General features: G+C 32.8%; 1 protein-coding gene across 2 annotated transcripts; it reads left to right on the top strand.

Moving 5' to 3' along the window:
• The first annotated feature begins 375 nt into the window (after window positions 1-375).
• LOC139527990 (malate dehydrogenase, mitochondrial-like) lies at window positions 376-19,149 on the top strand. Of its 2 annotated transcripts, none has more exons than XM_071323744.1 (8): window positions 376-513; window positions 6,252-6,573; window positions 10,447-10,556; window positions 11,273-11,398; window positions 11,759-11,863; window positions 12,871-12,942; window positions 14,444-14,596; window positions 15,527-19,149. In XM_071323744.1, the coding sequence occupies exons 1-8, from the start codon at window positions 439-441 to the stop codon at window positions 15,653-15,655; spliced, it is 1,092 nt and encodes a 363-aa protein (XP_071179845.1). In that variant the 5' UTR covers window positions 376-438; the 3' UTR covers window positions 15,656-19,149. The 2 variants fall into 2 exon arrangements, with proteins under 2 accessions (XP_071179845.1, XP_071179844.1); XM_071323743.1 differs by having other exon boundaries at window positions 11,759-11,974.
• The last annotated feature ends 907 nt before the right edge of the window (window positions 19,150-20,056 follow it).

Genomic DNA, 20,056 nt, shown 5'->3' with positions numbered 1-20,056 from the left:
GTTGTATTGACTTGTCTTAAGAAAACATTGGTGAATTCTCTCAATATAGGGACAATAATTGAAACAATATCTTATGAGGGCCCTCATGGGGTTTTTGATTATGTGATTACTTGGCCGTTTTTTTAATGATTATTTGATTATTAAGCCAAATATTTCATGATTATTTGATTACCTAGGACTGTATTTTTAGTTTATGATTATTTGATTACTAAAGATAAGCAAATATTTAATGATTATGTGATTATATTGGCAAACAAATGGTGATTATGTGATTACTAGGACCCCCCCCCCCCCCATGAGGGGCCTCTCTTATGTTACCGGTTTATAACAGACTTTGATAAATAGTATAGTTAAAGCTCCTCATAGAATGAGACCAGTTCAGCATGTTTCTGTCCCCTACCTAAAGGTCTCCCAATAATTACAGCTGACCTTTTCACAATGTTTACCCGTCTTGCAAAGCCAAATCATGACATACGGTCAATTTTACAGAAATCATTTTCTATCTCATCACAGGTAATGTAATTATTCACAGATCAACCCATTCGCAGGTTTTGTGAAGGTCAAAGCCAATAATTTGTCAAAGTAGCGACCGTAGCCGGTGACGGTGTGGGAAAAATTAAATTTTGTAAACTAAATGACTAAAATTATGTATGGATTACCTGGAAACAGTATATATGTTCCTGGAACTCGCATTAAACATGAAAAAGGCATCATCATCATCATGACATAAGTAGTGGATCTAGAGATTTTTTATTATGGAAAAGGGGAGCTGGGGAGGAGGACTTAATAGAGTGGGGCGCCAATATTCGCCAGGGATATAATTTTGACGTTTTATGATTTTGAAGTGTAAAAACTTCAAAGGATGGCTGAAATCGGAGAAATATACCAGTAAATAATATATTTGTAACAAATATGATCATTTTTTAAACTTAGACAAAATTTCGGCACTTACTGCAAAGGACCGAAAAAAGGACAACGACTTACGGCCAATTTCCCGAATGAAAAACACAACATCAAAGAAGTATTTCTTAGTAATTCTTTGACTGATTGCCCTAAATTTTAAGTTTATTTAACACCTTTGAAATGTCGATCTGCAATTCATCTATGTTGGTTGCTTAAAGCCCAGTGGCAAATATTTCATGCATATTCAGGACGAGAACAAGTTCACAATAAAAACTATAGGTAGGTCTTGAAATGATAGAGGACATCTGTTATGATGGTCGGGGAAATTTGGACTGCCACTGTAAAATGAGGGTATATTGGATAGGGACAGAAATTTTGCCTTGCAACAGGCTACCTACGGACCCCTCAAAGAGTTGTTGCAATGGTTCTTAACATGCAAAGAGCGTGGCACTCTCCTTACACGAGGCATCAGATTTAACGTCACCAATCTGACCGAACGTGAATGCAAACTTGATACATCCCGCACAGCCAAACGGACGCCCCACTTCAGCAAGCGTTTACTGCCAGTCGGAAGAAGACCAAGTGCACATATTTCTATTCCCCAGTCACCCTTGGGGGTCATATAATGAAATTGAATTGATAAGTCTTGTTTAAAGCTGCAGTTATTTGATTTTAAATAGATGTATAAAAACGGCGAATATGTCTCCCCTTTGACAAAACATCAGGAAATTTCAAATAGCCTTTAATCTAACTTTTCAGATGATTTTTTTTCAAAGAGACATGTTTTCAAGCTAAGAATATTTTGCTTTTCATGTTATCTTCATATAGAAATAGTATATTAACTTCAAAAACATAAAGACCTCAACATAAACTACAGAAAACATGGTTTTTTGTGGCCTAATGAGCACCCGACTCTACCTGTAAGATACCTGTAAGATCGTTGTAGGGCTCATATGGAAGGATCCTATCCTTTTTAGCCCACCATATTTTGGTACATTTTCAAAACTGATACAATCATCAATCCTGCATGATTTGGTGCAATATTTCACACAATTAAAAAGTTATATAGAAAACTATTTGTGTCCTCATCAATTACTTAAAGTTCTGATACATGACTGACTCCCATTGACAGTCTATACCAATTTTAAAAGCTTCCACAATTTTTGATGAAATAACTTCAACTGGTAGGTTATTCCTTAATAAAACATTGTGAGAAATGTCTTAACCGAAAAGAAGTGTTACATCTAGGTTTTGCTAATTTCCAATTATTCCCACGGGTATTTGTACTGATGACAGTAAAAAATCTTTCATAAGATATATCTTCGATTCCTTTTAATATTTTAAAAGCTTGTATCATATCACCTCTTCGCCTTTTTTTTTTTTTTTTTTTATAAAATAAATCTTTTATTGCACATTTCTCTGCTGATTACAACTTACTCGACTCACAGCATTCAGTCAGGTATCCCTGTAAACTAGTTACTGTTTAACCAGGGAGATTATACAGTAAAAATTATTTCTATTAAATGTGATTAGTTATACAATATTAATATATAAATACATTCATTTTGACAATTTGTTTTTTACAGTTTCGTCATATTACATAATTACAGAATTTGTACTATTTATTGTCCGATATTGTTTATAAATTAATCGTTGGCCTCTTCTTCTTTCATACATTCCATGTGCGTTCGTACCAACGCAACGTATAGTCTTAAAAATGTATATTGATCTTCAAAGTTAAAAGTTTGGTTAATCAGCCCAAGTATACTATTGGCTTTAATTATTTTACTTGATATATGTTGTGAAAATTTAAGATCATTTTGACAAATAATTCCAAGATCCTTTTCTTGTTGATCTTTATTGATAGCAATATTGTTCATGGTAGAAACATTTTCAGGATCATTTCTTCCATAGTGGATTTGTTTACATTTGTTCACATTAAATGTCTAGATCATTTTGTAAAACATCAGATTTAGAAGTAGGTGCATAAATTTTGGTATCGTCTGCGAAAATTTTTACTATAGACTCCACAACATCTGGTAAATCATTTATGAATATAATAAAAAATACAGGTCCTAGTACACTGCATTGAGGCACTCCACTAATTACATTTTGCCAGTCAGATTTTTCTCTTTTCACCGCAAATTGTTGTTGACATTCTGTTAAAAAGTCAGTTATCCATTCTAATATAGATCCATGAATACTGTATGAATACAGTTTCTTTAATAATCTTTTATGTGGCACTTTATCGAAAGCTTTGGCAAAATCGAGATATAATGTGTCCCAGGATATATTATTATCCATATATAATGACCAGTCTTCCATAACATAAAGTAATTGTAATATACATGATCTATCAGAGCAAAAACCAAACTGTGAGTCTGATTACAAATTATTGGTTATTTAAAAGTGATCAATCATTTCCTTCCGAATAACCTTTTCCAAAGTTTTGCAAACAATTGAAGTTAGACTGACCGGTCTGTAATTTCCCGCATCCAGTTTACTACCTTTATTCCTTAAAAGTGGGGTAACTCTAACATCTTTCCATTCTCTAGGAATTTTTCCAGTGTCAATGGACTTTTGAAATGTCAAAGTCAAAGGTTTTGAAAATGTAATTGCCATGTCTCTTTACTATTAACGGATGAATATTATCTGGACCCATAGACTTGCTTCCATTTAATAAAAGTAGATATTTTTCAACTGTGTCTTGATTGATCACAAAGTGGTCTAAAGATCATGATTCAAAATTTCTCTCTTCAATATTAGGTATATCATTTGGATTTTCAGCAGTAAATACAGTGGTAAAAAAGTCATTTAACACAGTCGCTTTTTCCTTGTCAGTAGTAGTTAAGTTCCCATTTGGTTTCATGAGGTTTGATACTGCTGATTTTGATTTCACTTACTTTTGACATGCATGTATGTCCAAAAATGTTTCGGCTCAGTTTTAACTTTTGATGCCACTAACTTCTCATATTCCTTTTTTGCTTTTCCAACGTTCTCATTTGTCCTGTTTCTATCATCTTTATAAAAATCAAAATCTACTGCTCGTCTAGTAGCCTGGTATCTTGACCAGGCCTTTTGTTTGCGTTTTATATTGCTCAGACAATCAAATGTTAGCCATAATGGTTTAGGTTGACAACCCGGTTTAAGATTAGTTTTTGGTACATATGTTTCTACACATTTTTTATATTTATCAGAAAATATTTTCCACATCTCGCTTATGTCTTTATCTTCAAAAGAACTATCCCAATCAAAATTGCTAAAGACTTAAGTCTTCAGAAAATTTTTCAAAGTCACATTTGGAATATTTATATATTTCGATTTACCAGTTTCATATTCATTGAAAGAGTAAAAGTCAAATGTAATGGTAGCATGATCATTAAGTCCCAGTGGAGCATCAATATTAATATTGTCAATATTGCTTTCATCTTTTGTAATAACTAAATCTAGAGTTCTACACATCTGATTTTCCCTAAATCTTGTAGGTTTATCTACATCATGTATACGTTGATCAATTGAATCGTTGAAAATTGTCATGTAAAGCTTCAATAAAAGTATGTTCGTAATGGTCCTCAGAGTGAGGTGAAGTCCAAAAGTTCCAATCAATATCATGCATATTAAAGTCTCCTGTTATTAAATTATTGTTATACAATCAAGCTGCTTCATTCAAAAGTCCAATAATATTTAAACACAAGTTTTGATCTGATGGGCTTCTGTATCTTGAGCCTATCAACACAGTCTTATTGTCTTTTACCTAATTACACCATGAAGCATCATCATAAAGCAAATTCATATATTCATTTGGTGAGATGCAGAAATGACTTTTTGCATAAATAATAACTCCCCTTCCTGTATTTTTACTCGGATAAGCTGTATAGCCTTCAATGTTAAATAATGGAGAAGTGCAATCTATATCAATATTTGTTTTAGGCAAAACTTCTGTTATAAGATAAAATCTGGTTTCACGATCTGTATTTGTGCTTCAAGTTCATCAATATTTTATTACGTAATTGATCAGCATTGGTGTACATACACTTAACTTTGTTTACAATTAAAGGGTTAATGTTTCGATCTAATCATCAATATTATTTTGCCTATTATTGTCTGTACTTTCGGAAGTACTATATAATAAAGGTTATTGCATGAATATTGGGGATTATTGTCCCGAGTAGAATTTTATATTGCACGAGCTTGCGAGTGCAATATATGTTCTACGAGGGACAATATTCCCAAATATTCATGCAATAACCCTTTTATTGTATAGCAATATAATATTTGAAAGTAAAAATTGTTTTAAACTGAAATTTGGTCGTTGGTGACGTCATGAATTTTGAAGATTTACTGGACTAGTGCAATATTAGAATTTATTGCACGCTAACTTTTGGTTACTTTCTGTGGGAAATATTATATTGCTATACAATAATATCACTTATCACACTACCATAATCGTTTATATCATCAGTTTCACTTGCATTGTCATTTTCTGCATTATCAAAATTATTATCAAAATTATTAAAAAATGCATTATCTTGCATACTATCGTTAGTACTTTTGGATGTACTGTATATATGCAAAAGAGGTACTCCCTTCATCTAGTCCAATAATTTAAGACTTGGGAGTTTCATATCATTTACATTCATTTACCTTCAACTTGTTTTATCAGATATTTTATTTTACTATCAAGGTTAAAACCCTTATTTCAACATTGATAGTAAAAAAAAAAATCCAATGGAGCAATTTTTGAAGGCCTTGGCTCAAATACTTAAAAGATCTTTGAACAATCAGTTTCTTTGATGAATTAATGAGATGAAACATTGATCTCTAATAAAAAAAATATGAGCTAACCTGGGAAAAATCATTAAAGGCATTGATATTACATCTCAAAACTTGAGTATTTTCGTGGGATTGTAAGAAAAATTTACTTATTCAAGTGAAATTTTGTGAAAATTAAGGGGAGATTATTCAAACCTCATAATAATCTTATGTGTATTTTTTTTTTTACTTCTTCAAGTAAGTATAAATTTCATGAACAAGAAGTACCCCTGACTGACTGTGTTTTACTACTTTAGAAAAACTTTGATGGAATATTTAGGCATTCATGGAAGCATGTCTGGAGCTGGCCCTCTCTTAGGATCTGCCCCCCTCTTAGGATCTGCCATTGATAATCACTTCTCATTAATGTATTTGAATCTCAGGTAATACATTTATATAGACTTTTAACGGCCATCAAATCATAGACTCTCAGTATTCTTGTTAATGGTGTTAAAATCCTTCAGGTATTAACTAATAACCACCATCCTCATGATCTCTTCTTAGTAATATTACACACATATATTTGAATCTTCCAGGTGAAAAATAATCACCAACATCCCCATCGTCACCATCCTGTTCACCACCATCAACATCCTGTCCACCATTCACCACATAAAGTTGCAGTACTGGGAGCAGGAGGGGCTGTTGCTCAGCCATTGTCTCTACTACTGAAAAATTCCTCCAAAGTTGGCAGGCTATGTTTGTACGATGTTGTTCACTCACCAGGTGTCGCTGCAGACTTAAGTCACATAGATACAAGAACTGTTGTTACTGGTTACCTAGGCAATGTACAGCTGGAGCCCTGTCTATCAAAATCTGATGTTGTACTTATAACAGCTGGAATTCCTAGAAAACCAGGTAAATTAAATGATCAACTGACAATCGGCAAACACACTACACATAAAACTTATACCACCACTGTTGAAATGTTACAGGCATTTTGTGCATTCTATTGCAATCTTTATTTAACAACCTTTTTCATTGGCTTAAATTTATCCTCAAATCAACTAAAGACAATCTATCCAAATATGAATCATTGGCAATTATATTACTACATCTTTTTTTAGCTCACCTGGCCCGAAGGGCCAAGTGAGCTTTTCCCATCACTTGGCGTCCGGCGTCCGTCGTCGTCGTCGTCCGTCGTCTGTCGTCCGTCGTCGTCCGTCGTCGTTAACTTTTACAAAAATCTTCTCCTCTGAAACTACTGGGCCAAATTAAACCAAACTTGGCCACAATCATCATTGGGGTATCTACCGGTAGTTTAAAAAATGTGTGGCGTGACCCGGCCAACCAACCAAGATGGCCGCCATGGCTAAAAATAGAACATAGGGGTAAAATGCAGTTTTTGGCTTATAACTCAAAAACCGAAGCATTTAGAGCAAATCTGACAAGGGGTTAAATTGTTTATCAGGTCAAGATCTATCTGCCCTCAAATTTTCAGATGAATCGGACAACCCGTTATTGGGTTGCTGCCCCTGAACTGGTAATTTTAGGGAATTTTTGCTGTTTTTGGCTATTATCTTGAATATAATTATAAATAGAGATAAACTGTAGACAGCAATAATGTTCAGCAAAGTAAGATTTACAAATAAGTCAACATGACCAAAATGGTCAGTTGACCCCTTTAGGAGTTATTGACCTTTATAGTCAATTTTTAACCATTTTTCGTAAATCTTAGTAATCTTTTACAAAAATCTTCTCCTCTGAAACTACTGGGCCAAATTAATCCATACTTGGCCACAATCATCTTTGGGATATCTAGTTTAAAAAATGTGTGGCGTGACCCAGCCAACCAACCAAGATGGCCGCCATGGCTAAAAATAGAACATAGGGGTAACATGCAGTTTTTGGCTTATAACTCAAAAACCGAAGCATTTAGAGCAAATCTGACATGGGATAAAATTGTTTATCAGGTCAAGATCTATCTGCCCTCAAATTTTCAGATGAATCGGACAACCTGTTATTGGGTTGCTGCCCCTGAACTGGTAATTTTAGGGAATTTTTGCTGTTTTTGGCTATTATCTTGAATATAATTATAAATAGAGATAAACTGTAGACAGCAATAATGTTCAGCAAAGTAAGATTTACAAATAAGTCAACATGACCAAAATGGTCAGTTGACCCCTTTAGGAGTTATTGACCTTTATAGTCAATTTTTAACCATTTTTCGTAAATCTTAGTAATCTTTTACAAAAATCTTCTCCTCTGAAACTACTGGGCCAAATTAATCCATACTTGGCCACAATCATCTTTGGGATATCTAGTTTAAAAAATGTGTGGCGTGACCCAGCCAACCAACCAAGATGGCCGCCATGGCTAAAAATAGAACATAGGGGTAACATGCAGTTTTTGGCTTATAACTCAAAAACCGAAGCATTTAGAGCAAATCTGACATGGGGTAAAATTGTTTATCAGGTCAAGATCTATCTGCCCTCAAATTTTCAGATGAATCGGACAACCCGTTATTGGGTTGCTGCCCCTGAACTGGTAATTTTAGGGAATTTTTGCTGTTTTGGGCTATTATCTTGAATATTATTATAAATAGAGATAAACTGTAGGCAGCAATAATGTTCAGCAAAGTAAGATTTACAAATAAGTCAACATGACCAAAATGGTCAGTTGACCCCTTTAGGAGTTTTTGACCTTTATAGTCAATTTTTAACCATTTTTCGTAAATCTTAGTAATCTTTTACAAAAATCTTCTCCTCTGAAACTACTGGGCCAAATTAATCCATACTTGGCCACAATCATCTTTGGGATATCTAGTTTAAAAAATGTGTGGCGTGACCCAGCCAACCAACCAAGATGGCCGCCATGGCTAAAAATAGAACATAGGGGTAAAATGCAGTTTTTGGCTTATAACTCAAAAACCGAAGCATTTAGAGCAAATCTGACATGGGGTAAAATTGTTTATCAGGTCAAGATCTATCTGCCCTCAAATTTTCAGATGAATCGGACAACCCGTTATTGGGTTGCTGCCCCTGAACTGGTAATTTTAGGGAATTTTTGCTGTTTTTGGCTATCATCTTGAATATTATTATAAATAGAGATAAACTGTAGACAGCAATAATGTTCAGCAAAGTAAGATTTACAAATAAGTCAACATGACCAAAATGGTCAGTTGACCCCTTTAGGAGTTATTGACCTTTATAGTCAATTTTTAACCATTTTTCGTAAATCTTAGTAATCTTTTACAAAAATCTTCTCCTCTGAAACTACTGGGCCAAATTAATCCATACTTGGCCACAATCATCTTTGGGATATCTAGTTTAAAAAATGTGTGGCGTGACCCAGCCAACCAACCAAGATGGCCGCCATGGCTAAAAATAGAACATAGGGGTAAAATGCAGTTTTTGGCTTATAACTCAAAAACCAAAGCATTTAGAGCAAATCTGACATGCGGTAAAAGTATTTATCAGGTCAAGATCTACCTGTCCTGAAATTTTCAGATGAATCGGATAACCTGTTGTTGGGTTGCTGCCCCTGAATTGGTAATTTTAAGGAAATTTTGCTGTTTTTGGTTATTATCTTGAATATTATTATAGATAGAGATAAACGGTAAACAGCATTAATGTTCAGCAAAGTAAGATTTACAAATAAGTCAGCATGACCAAAATGGTCAGTTGACCCCTGAAGGAGTTATTGCCCTTTATAGTCAATTTTTAACCATTTTTTCGTAAATCTTAGTAATCTTTTACAAAAATCTTCTTCTCTGAAACTGCTGGGCCAAATTAAACTAAGCTTTGCCACAATCATCATTGGGGTAATTTGTTTAAAAAATGTGTGGTGTGACCTGGCCAATCAAGTTCATTATAGACAAGAGATATTTGTAGCAACAAGAATGTTCAGTAAAGTAAGATCTACAAACACATCACTATCACCAAAACACAATTATGTCATGAATTTATCTGTGTCCATTATTTAATATGCACAAGACCAAGGTGAGCGACACAGGCTCTTTAGAGCCTCTAGTTATTTTTAGCTCACCTGAAAGGTCAAGTAAGCTTTTCTCATCACTTGTCGTCCGTTAACTTTTACAAAAATCTTCTCCTCTGAAACTACTGGGCCAAATTTAACCAAACTTGGCCACAATTATCCTTGGGGTATTTAGTATAAAATGTGTCCAATGACCTGGCCATCAAACCAAGATGGCCGCCATGGCTAGAAATAGAACACAGGGGTAAAATGTATATTTTGGCTTATATCTTTGAAACCAAAGCATTTAGAGCAAATCTGACGTGAGTAAAATTGTTGATCAGGTCATAATCTATCTGCCCTGAAATTTTCAGACGAATCAGATAACCTGTTGTTGGGTTGCTGCCCCTGAATTGGTAATTTTAAGGAAATTTTGCAGTTTTAGGTTATTATCTTGAATACTATTATAGATAGAGATAAACTGTAAACAGCAATAATGTTCAGCAAAGTAAGACCTACAAATAAGTCAACATGACCAAAATTGTCAGTCAACCCCTTAAGGAGTAATTGCCCTTTATAGTCAATTTTTAACAACTTTTCGTCATTTTTTTAACTTGTACAAAAATCTTCTTCTCTGAAACTATTGGCCAAGTTTAACCAAACTAGGCCACAATCATTACTAGGGTATCTATTTAAAAAAAGTGTCAAATGACCCCGCCTACCAACCAAGATGGCTGACATCAGTAAATACAGTAACAGGTGAACGACACAGGCTCTTGAGAGCCTCTAGTTATATTTTTCATGTTTTTCAAATAGGTATGACTGAAGACGAACAGTTCAACACAAATGCTGAAATTGTCAAAGATTTAGTGTCTGCCTGTGCAGATTTTTGTCCAAAAGCAATGATCTGTATCATTACCAACCCTGTAAGTACAATGAAAAGTAAGAAAAGAGGTAAAAATATGAGTGCCAAATGAGGATAAATATAAAAAAAGAAGATGTGGTATGATTGCCGATGAGAAAACTCTCCACAAGAGACCAAATGACATATAAATTAGATCTATTGGTCACCGTGAGGCCTTCAACAATGAGCAAAGCCTATACCACATAGTCAGCTATAAGGGGCCCTGAAATGACAATGTAAAACAATTCACATGAGAAAACTAACAGCCTAATTTATGTACAAAAAATGAACGATAAATAAAGTCTGTTTGTACTAATTCTTATAGATTTAAAAGTCATGATTTAAGTCAAACTTTAATATATAATAAGAATAAGAATAAATAGAGATGTGGGACTATATTCCAACAAGATTTCTACTTTAAAACACAAAAAAGCAAGGTAAGACACATAGATGACAATATATCATTTTTAACAATGTCAAGCTTAAGATCGTAACTAGTCTAGATAAGTACCAAGAATTTTTCTTTCCCACCAACAACTTTTTAAAGGACACACTTTAATGTTAACAAAAAACTAATTCAAAGGATCTAAGGTGCAATAATTAATTTTAAAACAACTATACATGCCATGACATGCTATATTAAAGAAGAAAATACACTTGAACATGTTAAAGGACTATTCTCATTTTAGTTACTTTATAAATGACATTACCAGTTAAGGATGATCTTAAATGTTTTAGGTAAATTCAACATTGCCACTTGCTGCTGAAGTTCTAAAGAAAAAGGGTGTGTTTGATGAGAAGCGGTTGTTCGGAATGACGGCATTAAACTTATCCAGGGCTAAAGCATTTGTGGCAGAAGCAGTGGTAATGTCAGTTTAGCCAAGCTTAGCAAAGGGATGATCAAGTTTTTGGTCTATTTAAAGCAGCTGGACTTATATATATATATGCAGTTTTTCTGTTTGAAAGTCACTTTAAATTTATTTTTAAAGACTTTTTGCAGTAAACCTATTAAAGAAGACATATTTTTACTATAATATACAATTTGGTCACTATTAGCTTTTGAAAAGTAAATAATCACAAATTATTTTATTTTAGATATCATGTATATTGTATAGGTTTTAAATATATATGTAAATGAAAACAAACAAAGAATATAGAGGAGTAGATGATATGAAAAATAAAGTTCATTGTCATATTATATTTATACACAAGCTTAATTTTCAGGGATGTAATGTCACCAAGCTAGTGGTACCAGTTGTTGGGGGAAATAGTGGTATTACTATTGTACCTCTAATATCACAAAGTATACCTCCTGTAGATTTATCACAGGTAAGTACCAGTAATGTCACCAAGCTAGTGGTACCAGTTGTTGGAGGAAATAGTGGTATTACTATTGTACCTCTAATATCACAGAGTATACCTCCTGTAGATTTATCACAGGTAAATACCAGTTATGTCTTCAAACTAGTGGTACCAGCTGTTGGAGGAAATAGTGGTATTACTATTGTACATGTAGATTTATCACAGCTAAGTACCCAGTTTAGGATTCCTATACTAATATAATGCTGCATTACCTCCAATAGTGCTAAAAATGGTGTTTATAAATAAATTAATCATGTTGACAAATTTGTTTCCTCCGATTCACTGTCAGTTTAATCATCAGTACCTATAAGGATTTCTTAAAAATGGATGCTTGGACAAGATGTTATGGATATTCTATTTCCTCCAAAAAGTTCATTAGGAGATTTCTGGATTTTAGAATTCCTTGTTTTCTGTGATATCTGAATGTTAACACCTGTTAGTATAAATGATCACTATGTATTAACAATGATCATTCAATTTAATAACTTGGTATTATTTCATTTTCACCCAGTGTTCTTTGACCATTTTTTATGCCCCACCTACGATAGTAGAGGGGCATTATGTTTTCTGGTCTGTGCGTCCGTTCGTCCGTCCGTCCGTTCGTCCGTTCGTCCGTTCGTTCGTCCGTCTGTCCCGCTTCAGGTTAAAGTTTTTGGTTGAGGTAGTTTTTGATGAAGTTGAAGTCCAATCGACTTCAAACTTAGTACACATGTTCCCTATGATATGATCTTTCTAATTTTAATGCCAAATTAGAGATTTTACCCCAATTTCACGGTCCACTGAACATAGAAAATGATAGTGCGAGTGGGGCATTCGTGTACTGCATGAGGACACATTCTTGTTTACATCAGAGGCAAGGTAAATATTTTAGGAAGCTCTTTTAATTAAATCTAACTTGGAAGGAACCAAGATTAACAAAGTATCATCATTACTGTGTTTACACACTGGTAGAAAATGGACTATATTTTATTCAGGAAGAAAGAAAGAAAATAATACAGAAACTACAGAATGCGGATACAGAGATTATTGAGACAAAGGCTTCGACTGTAAGTGATCTTTAGTATACTTGACTTTTTACTTGTACATGTTGCACTTCACAATAAACTTTTTACTTGTACATGTTGCACTTCACAACAAACTTTTTACTTGTACATGTTGCACTTCACAATAAACTTTTTACTTGTACATGTTGCACTTCACAATAAACTTTTTACTTGTACATGTTGCACTTAACAATAAACTTTTTACTTGTACATGTTGCACTTCACATTAAACTACTGTAAATTCAGAAATTATTGCGAGGTTTTTATTATTGCGAATAATGCGACTGAGTTGTAAACGCAATAATTAAAACTCGCATTTTATAATATTTAAACGGAATTAAGCATGACTTTTCTCAAAATCGTAAAAATTAAAATCGCATTCAAGTGTAAAATGACAAAATCGCAATAATAAATGCACGCAATAATTTCTGAATTTACAGTATGTGGATGCTGTTAAAAGGTTCTCTGAGCTTGAGGTGTATATATTTTTATACATCATATCTTGATTGGAGAATAATGCTGTGTGAGGCAATCTAGCCCTTTTTTATTCAGGGTAGTAATGAATGATAATGCAGTCAAACAATTTTTTCCATGCAAATTTTCAAGGTGAAAAACTCAGTATCTCATAAAAGTTTACTGGTTGCATTTAAATGGGTTTTTGCAACCCTTTGATACATGTAGTGTGAAAATTGAAGAACATTGTTATATTCTATAAAAAAAATGAAGAGAAGACTTACTGTGGATTCATTAATATTCGTTGGGTACCAATATTCGTGGATTTCATGGGTACAGGAGTGTTATGTTTATCTTTTTAATACTGGTTAATGAAATCATTACAGTGTGTACTGGCTGGTCATTATCGAGTATGATACGATTTTGACACGCCTACCGGCATAGCTAATTAATATGCATGAATATAGATAAGATCAGCACGTGTAGCCTAAACTGGGAGTTGTAGATTTGTAGCATAACTGTAAATAGGTAGTTTTGAAAATATAGAATAGATACAAAAATATGTGTTTTTAATATTAGTATCCGAGCAAGTAAAACACGGATCTATCAGGAGAACCACCAGTTTGAATGTTCAACGAATTACAAATTTCCTATAGGAATGAGTGCAGATTTTGCCAAATCCACGAAATCAAATATCCACCAATATGGAAGTTTTCCTCAAACCACGAAAATAAAAGATTCAACAGTAAGTGTTAGGGACGACATCAAAAGTTAAATGTAGGATAAAAAACTTAATTCACATAGTTTTTTTGCTGACCCCCTTACCCCCCTTCTTAACTTAATTTGGGAAAAATTGATTTACCTATATGGATATATGTAAAATCGATTTTAGATTAACAAAACTTGCAGCAATGTTGACCCCCCCACCCCCAAACTATTCGATTTAAGTTTTTTATCCTACATCGATCTTTTGATGTCGTCCCTTATGTCCTTTTAATTTAATTAGAGTGTTTTATTTTAATCATAAATATATATATATATATTTGAACAGGGTTCAGCAACATTGTCAATGGCACATGCTGCCGCAAAGTTCACACTATCATTGCTAGCAGCAATAGACGGAGAAGAAGGACAAGTAGAAAGTGCCTATGTAAAGTCAGAGGAGACAACTTCACCTTACTTGGCAACACCACTGTTATTGGGGGTAAGTATATGAGAATGCAAGGTCAGATGAAACAAAAGAAGCGTACATAAAATATCACTGTTACAGGTAGGGTACATGCAAATGAATTTTTAGAACTCAATAGCAGCTATCATGACAACACCAATGTAATTGAAAGAAAGTAATAGGGGTTTATAAAGTTGCATGACAAAGCCTGTGTTACTGAAAATTAGTAATGGGATATATAGTCTGCGGATACAAAAAAAGGTATCATGACAAGACATGTTTGCTAGGAGAAAGTATAGAGGAATGTTAATAATACACCTTATCGCTATTTAGTCCATTCCGGGAAAAACAGTCATTTATACAACTTCCTGTTTTGGGTCACCGGCCGAAAAATGGAGGTCATCAGTAGTGAGCTGAGGGAGAAAAAACTTTAGAAAGTGATCATCAAGAAACTTTGATATAGTATGATCCACTTTTTTCGAAATTAAAATTGAAGTAAAAAAATATTTTGTTTGAAGTATTTACGGTAGTTTAAACAGGTCTCATTAAAAAGTATCATGCATGGTGAATTGTTTAAACAGGGTCCCAGATAGCTTCAACTGGATGAAAAAGTTGTGTAATTTTAGAACTTATCCGGAATGGAATAAATAGCAATTAGGTGTATTTGAGGACAACAGAAACAATGAACGTGTAAAATTACCAAAGACACAACAATGATGTCATTAGTGGCCTTAAGCTGTTTTCTGCTTTTTGTTTAGGTTGTTGTCTCTGTGACATATTCCTTATTTCCTTCTCAATTATATTTACATAAAGTCAGAGAATTCAAAAGAAAATTATATGACAAAATACTTATTAACTGTGTTTCATATATAAAATTTATAGTGTAACTTTAATTGAAAAAAAATCCTGGAATAAAATTTTCATTCATAGGACAAATTTAAAGCAGAAATGTTGATTTGTTTTCAGGGTGAAGGAATAGTAAAGAATCTTGGCATGTCTAGTTTGGATGAATTTGAGACAGAAATGGTGAAAGCAGCTCTACCTGAATTAATCAGAAATATTCAGAAAGGAATAGATTATGCTAATAAGTCATAATTGAACCAAATAGAAAAACTGTTTAGTGTATCTGGTATATTATGTTGAGATATTATGACTATGCAGTGGTTGTGCCTTATTGTGCCATTATCTGTGATTTTTGTCCTGTAAAAAGTTAAGATTATCCTTCCCTTTTATAGTTATATATTACAGACAGTTATTTGATTTTACAAAATAAATTGAATTTATAAGCAATAATCAGAATACATATGGCGGTAGTCACTAGTAGCCATAAGTTTATAAAGATGATAAATGAGGGCTAGGCTAGCATATTTTCAGAGACAAACATTTGAACTGAGATTTTAAGTTCACTTTATAAAGCAGGTTAAGAATTTAAGGGATTTAAATGTAGCTGGCTACCACTGGAAAAGTTTCATGTTTGGTAGACGTAAACAACGAAAAATATTATTGTTTCTCAGGGAGACTTTTTGACATAAATGGCTCAACTGGACAATCTTATTTAGCTTCATTACTAACAATACAGCAAAAGGAAACTAGATAGATTATGTATTTTAGAATATAAAACTTCTAAATTGGTTTGTTTGAAATATTGTAGACATGCATGTTCTCTACTTTCAAAGTCCTATTCAAGAATAATATAGGAGTGTTTGAACTGAATTTACTTTTCTGTCCTTTTCTATTGGTGTATTACACACAAGACCTCTCCAAGTTCAAACAATTTGACCCTTCATCATGAGTGAGATAACCAAAATATGTCTAAGTTAATAATGTGATTTCATTTTAACTATTTGGGATATATATGTATGTATTCAGGAAAAAAAATAAGTTTTGATTTATAGTTAATAACTATGCAACTCTAAAGTGGTAACTGTATTAAGATTTCTGCATATATGAATAAATTTATATATGATGATGTAACCCAAGGACCAATTTTTTCATCAGGAATGTTGTACTTGTTTTTTGTACTTTTACTTATATTTTGACATGTTTGATAACTCGTTTGGTTTGTTTTCTAATAGTTTTGTTGTAAATTAATATATTTGATGATTTTTGTACCTGTTTTACCTCTTTTTAACCAGTTTACTTTGTTTTATAAATATTAATCATACATACACAATGTACATGTTTATCCAATACCTGCTTTGTCAAAAGCTGATGCAAAAATCTTGATTCATATATTTGAACAATATATGTAATCATAATTTTGGGGTTACAATTTGAGCAAAAAAGTGTTCTTGCATTTTATTTTCTATTAAGGAAGAAAACTTTTGATTGGTGTATATTAAAACTTTAAGGTGATCTCGTTCTTCAAATAAAGGTTGGGTTTGGATTAATTGCAAAGATTTTAGTGTAATACATATATCTGAATAAGTGCCAAGATAATTTTATTCAGAGTGGAGCATTCAATTTCATTGTGATTCTTTCAAATATTTTGCATTAAACTTGCTAACTGATTTAATGCATATATTTATGGCAAAACTTCTTAGGTATTATTAATATATTTTTTTGTAATAGTGCTACAAAAAGCAGTCTCATTCATTAATTGATACATACATTGAAAAACCAAAAACACCTGTCTCTTATGTTTACATTGTACCAGACATTTTGTCTCATTTTTTTTTATATCAATAACTACAGATAGTAATATCTTATCTTTGCTCTATGTAGTCTTTATGTGTACGCCTTTGAGAAACATTCTAGTCTGTTTTTTTCTGACAAACAATTTTTACATCATATTTTACAACTGAATTGGTTTCTTATAGAACAGGTGCTTACTTTGAACATAGTTTAAAGTGGTTTTTATTGAACCCTTAGGTTTCACCTCTGTTTCCAAATTAAGTATATGTTATACAATCTAGAGAAGGCCTCACAACATGTCTTGCATGATTTGTCAGTTGTAGTTTTAAGTAACACAACCATGCAAGACCCTCCAATTATTTTGAACCTGCATCATGTAATTAATGAGATATTGATTGGTTTCAGTTTGTAGTCATAGATTCCCATGTTTTGCATATAACCATACAATAATTATCAATGAAAATTGGTCATGATTTATTTTAAATTGTGAAGGCTATATACAAATTATGATGTGATAATGACATCACTAATACCAAACAGGTAAAATTAAATGCATCTGACTAACTTAAATACTTTTTATCCCTGTAAAATGGTTCTGTTGTTACAAAAAACCTTTCCCATTTGGAAACTCCCTCTATCACTAATTGGCAATTGTTTCCAAATTTGGCTTGAAAAAATTATGTTTTAATTAATAGGTTGTTTTGTGCTCCCTTTGTGAAGACTAATTTAAAGCTACTGAAGGAAGAAAAATAAATGTCCTATTTGCTCAAATGATTAAAAAATTATGTATATGGATAAATTGTTTTCTCCATAGTATTTAATTCTTGTAAAACGGAATAATTAATGAATGAATTATTATGCCCCACCTACAATAGTAGAAGGGCATTATGTTTTCTGGTCTGTAGGTTCGTTCGTCCCTCTGTTCGTTCGTCTGTTTGTTCGTTCATTTGTTCGTCCGTCCGTCCCGCTTCAGGTTAAAGTTTTTGGTCAATATGAAAAAGAAGATGTGGTATGATTGCCAATGAGACAACTATCCACAAAAGATTAGTTTTTATTGAAGTTGAAGTCCAATAAACTTGAAACTTAGTACAAATGTTCCCCATGATATGATCTTTCTAATTTTTATGCCAAATTAAAGTTTTGACCCCAATTTCACGGTCCACTGAACATGGAAAATGATAGTGCGAGTGGGGCATCCATGTACTATGGACACATTCTTGTTTATTTTCTATTATATAGGCAATTATTGGTGCGAGAAGTATTTATATATTTTTATTAACTTACATAATTGAGATATTAGCATTTTTGGGAATGTACAGTGATTGGTTTCAGACTTTCTCCTATCAATGCACTTTATATTATGCTATTATACACGTAACAGTTTCCTTATGATTTTTTAGGCTCGAGAGATGATTTTGGATATAACACATTTGTAGTCCTAGATTCCAATGTTTTGCATATATTAAACAATAAGACAATGATGAAAATTGGTCATGATTTATATTAAATTGTCAAGGCTATATACAAGTTATGATGTGATAATGGTGGGCATCAGTAGTATCAAACTAGTATACCGGTATTCAAATTAGATTAATTTGTACCCATCGATCTAATTAAAATACTTTTCCTGTAAAATGGTTCTGTAATTACTAAATGGAAATTGCTCGATAGAACAATGTTTTAATCTTTGTGCTGCATTTGTCAAGGCAAATTTAAGGCTACTGGAGGAAGAAAAATAGTTGTCTGATTTGCTCAAATGATTATAAATATATATATATTATACAATATATTACGTCCCGTGTTATTGTGAAATGGAATGATTAATGAAAGAATTATTTATTTTCTATCATATAGGCAATTATTGGTGCAAGAATTATTTATATATTTTATTATTCTTTGTAGTTGACACATTATGTATTTGGGAATGGACTCTAGTATTAAATATTGTTTACATACTCTTGTTTGTTAATTTTTGTCTTGTGATATGTTCCAAAAAAAGGATAATTTAAAACTCTTTGCTAGAGAAAACATCAAATTATCACAAAAATATCCTACATGTTGCAATATAACAGTGCTTCTACCAAGTGAATGTCCTGGCACACTTATCAAGTAAACTAAGTACTGTAAACCAACTTATTTTCGCGGATACTTTATTTCGCGTTTTACCCTTACTGGTCAACTTCGCGGCTATTTAATTTCGCGATTTTTTCATTTAAATGCCGTAGCTTAATATTGAAAGCTCCAAGTTTTACATATTCGCGACAATTTATATTCGCTTTTTTTTTCTACTCGCGAAAGTCGCGAAAATAAATCGCTCGCGAAAATAAGTTGGTTTACAGTACTCTTACCCTTTGATTTTATTTATGACATAATATGTCAGTATAATAGTCCCAGATTTTACATCTTTAAAATTAAAACAATAAGTCCAGTCACTAACATCTAGGATAATGCTATATTTCTCTGGTGATTAATAAATTCATACATCATTCCAAAGTTCTCGGCTGGCTCTTCTTGAAAGCTTCAGCCAAATTGACAATAACTCAAAAGAACTTATTTGTAGAATTTGATGTGTACAATGTGTCACAGTCACGAATTATTTCAACAAAATTTTTCTATATGTGCCTCAAACTCCCTTATAATATGTTTTGCATGACTTCCCATCTCACTGTGTCGTCTGATCTGAAAACGTGATGATTGTGCTCTATTCCCGGTTTTGATATTCCGATATTCTGACTGAGTTCAGTTTTGAATTGAAGCTTACTCAGTAGACGCAACTTTTCTCGGTTCTTTCGATTTCATGTAATTCCCTTATTTTTATGCGACCGCAAACATTTTTTGGCTTCGTATAATGCTATCATGTCG

This window comes from Mytilus edulis, chromosome 6 (genome assembly GCF_963676685.1).
Source record: "Mytilus edulis chromosome 6, xbMytEdul2.2, whole genome shotgun sequence".
Classification (NCBI taxonomy): Eukaryota; Metazoa; Mollusca; class Bivalvia; order Mytilida; family Mytilidae; genus Mytilus; species Mytilus edulis.
This window is presented reverse-complemented; position numbering and strand designations above follow the sequence as displayed.